General features: G+C 38.7%; 1 protein-coding gene across 1 annotated transcript; it reads right to left on the bottom strand.

The window, feature by feature from the left end:
* Nucleotides 1–1195: 1195 nt before the first annotated feature.
* LOC112494939 lies at nucleotides 1196–2351 on the bottom strand. The gene is made up of 2 exons (XM_025088865.1): nucleotides 2174–2351; nucleotides 1196–2115 (listed from the first exon to the last, which is right to left on the bottom strand). Exons 1-2 carry the CDS (start codon nucleotides 2349–2351, stop codon nucleotides 1196–1198), a joined length of 1098 nt encoding a protein of 365 aa, XP_024944633.1.
* Nucleotides 2352–3101: the final 750 nt, after the last annotated feature.

Genomic DNA, 3101 nt, shown 5'->3' on the forward strand with positions numbered 1-3101 from the left:
AGTGCAATTGTTGAAAACTTTTCCAGACCAGTATTTTTTATTCCTTTCACCCATATATACAGGGTGTCCCACGACTTATTCCCCAACGGGCACTGGCATATTTTCCGTTGAAAATAAAACAAAATGCAATTTGTCCGAATGAAATCGGTTGCAGCGTTCTTGAGAAAATAAATATTAAAAATTCAGAAATATCATCATTTTAAGTAAGTTCCAATCATCACCAAAAGAAAACAATAGCAGTAGAAAAGGAGAGTGGCGGGCGTTTGCGTCTGTGAACACATTCACTCAAGTAGAAACTGTAATATTATCATTAGACTATGACTTATCGAACATGAGATATTATGATATTTCTAAATTTTTAATATTTATTTTCGCGAGAATGCTGCAACCGATTTCATTCGGACAAATTGCATTTTGTTCTATTTTCAACGAAGAATATGCCAGTGCCGTTAGGGAATATATATGAAGCTGCAAGTTGAAACTTGCAATTTGCTTCTTCCGAATCGTAGGTAGTGTACAAAGTTCCTATATGAGGAAGCATTTTCATTTTTTGCTTCCTCATAGGGAAAAGACATTTGGAAAAAATGTCCGTGTGTGTGTGTGTGTATGTGTGTGTGTGTGCGTGCATGCGTGCGTGCGCGCTGCGTGTGCGCATGCGCGCGTGTTTATCTGTCTTACCTTCAAAAATTCAAACGTGTGTAACTCGAGAACGGTTTTAGCTACAGTCCCCAAATTTTGCACGCATGTGCAGCTCTATAATCCCTTCATTCGCTATGATTTTCGTCATGATACAAGCTGTGGCTCGAATTTTATGTCGTTCATACATTCGGACATTTTCTCCAAGTGTGTTTTCTCGACGTTTTGGCACATTCTAAACATGGTGACATGAAGATCTCGAAAAAAAAATTTCCACCGTCACATAGCTTCCCCTATGAGGAAGCAATAATGTTATATAAAATTCACACACAATTTTGCTTTTTTAGTGCATATCAGTAACTTCTGTGTTTTCAATGTAGCCGTCTTTGATATTCGGTGGTTGCAAGTTTATGAATACACCACACATATAAATAATACTATCGGCGTGAGGAATTATGTCAGTCAAAAATCTATTTAACACTTTGTAAACTGTCAATCCCGTATTCAGAAATCGCTCTTAGTGCTAATAGCGCGCTTTTAAGTTTTTTCTTAATGACTTTTAACTAAAAGCGACTCTGTTAGTGACTTTAAAAGGGAGTTCTGAATACGGTCTTTCTATCTCAGAATCGCATAAAAACGGAAGCATCACGATAAGAGCTCCTTTTCCATGTTCATCAAGTACTGTCTGAATTCTAGGAAAACCCTTATCCAGAAGCACAACGTCACCGGGTTCAAGTAAATCTAGTATTTCAGAATCAGTAGTGATCTGACAGTCACTTGTTCGCCCGCCGTAACATTTAGCGATAAATGAAATGAGGCTTTCAGGGGTGCAACTAACGAGAACTTTTGAAGTAAAGCCTTTCTTATAGTTGGAATATATGAGTACTCGATTCTTAACTGAACTGGGCTGTTCCAATTTAATTTCTGTGCAATCAATTATCACTCTGCAGTCTCGATACGATTGCTTAAATGCTTCGGGCATAGTATTTTGCACTATATCTCGACATGGCCATAGAATAAATTGGTGGCAAGCAACTCTTAACGACTGTAAAAGTATTACGAAGATTCGAGAAGCGGTTGTTCGGTGAATATGAAATAGCACACTTATTGCGGCAAAGGACAATCCGGTTTTTATTTTTGTTAAAAATATAAACAGTCGATTTTCTTTAGAAATTTTCATGACTTTACTGTCCGATAGTGCTTTCAGCAACAACTTAAAAGTGAACAACATGACGCCGCCAAGATCGAGTATTTCTTGATCGTTTCTTACAGATGATATGCCTTGAAATCCTTTTGTGTATGCGATGGAGCTGGGATTATTAGGACCAACCGTTCTGTCAACTTTAACGATATGAACACCGCAATACTTATCAATTTTCTTTTTTTCGGCGAATTCCATTTTGGCTGGGTTCTCCGGAATATACGCCTGAGTTTGAGCTTCACAAACATCGTTGCTCATATTGGGAGCAAATAAACGTTCTGGTTCCATCAAACAAATTTTTATGCTCCACAGTGGTTCCAAACATTGCCACCTGACCTGCTTTGTCAACTAGGAATGGGGCTATAGAACACTCAATTTCAGCAGCGTTGGGAGATGTTTCAATGATATGAGAGGGCTCTGTGACATTAATTGTATTACTGATTTCTTTGTTGTGTCTGCTGATATCCTCTTTATTGCTCTTGGCGTGGACATGGTGGTACATTCTTCGTTTCATGGTCCTGTGATACCTAAAAGTATGCAGTCTTCTGTCTGTTCATTTAGCGTTGTATATGTTGTAACGCGCTATTCTTACTGATCTGCGTTAACAAATGTCGTTAACAAATGTGCGTTAACTAGTGTCTCCAGTATACGCGGTAATTATGTTGAGCGCCAGACACCGTGAAATGATGCTAATCACTTTTTTTTCGAGACGACACAACGAGATCAGCTGGAGCACCTAGCGACAACACGGCAGCTCGGCCCGTTTCCCTCCGAAACGCTTAGAGTAGAGAGGCAGGGATCTTAGCTATCAAGGAATTCTACGACACAATAAGTACACTACCGTTTAAAATAACATATCATATGATTCCTTTATTATGTACGATAATTCAGAATATACGCGTCTCCACGGTAATACAGTGGGGTAAATAAAGTTTTCGACAAGAACAATACCGCTTACCCGAATGATCGATACAATCACCTACAGTCCCTACGCATGCGGATAACACAAGCGTGACTTTTCGTTAAGTTCGAAACTAGCTAACGGTCATGACCGTTCATACGGATACGATTATCGAATTAGGTATTTGCGAGCAAGTGGTATACGGAATATATAATAAATAATAGTACACGTAATCGATACAGTATTAAGTAACACCGAGAGGCGGTGTTCCTTTACACACTAAAATAGGCGAAATTATAAATTATATGACGAGTACGCTTTCCGACAAACAATAATTGTAGGAGCAAAACGTCAAAGCAATTG

Source organism: Cephus cinctus, unplaced genomic scaffold, assembly GCF_000341935.2.
Source record: "Cephus cinctus unplaced genomic scaffold, Ccin1 Ccin1_scaffold1028, whole genome shotgun sequence".
NCBI lineage: Eukaryota > Metazoa > Arthropoda > Insecta > Hymenoptera > Cephidae > Cephus > Cephus cinctus.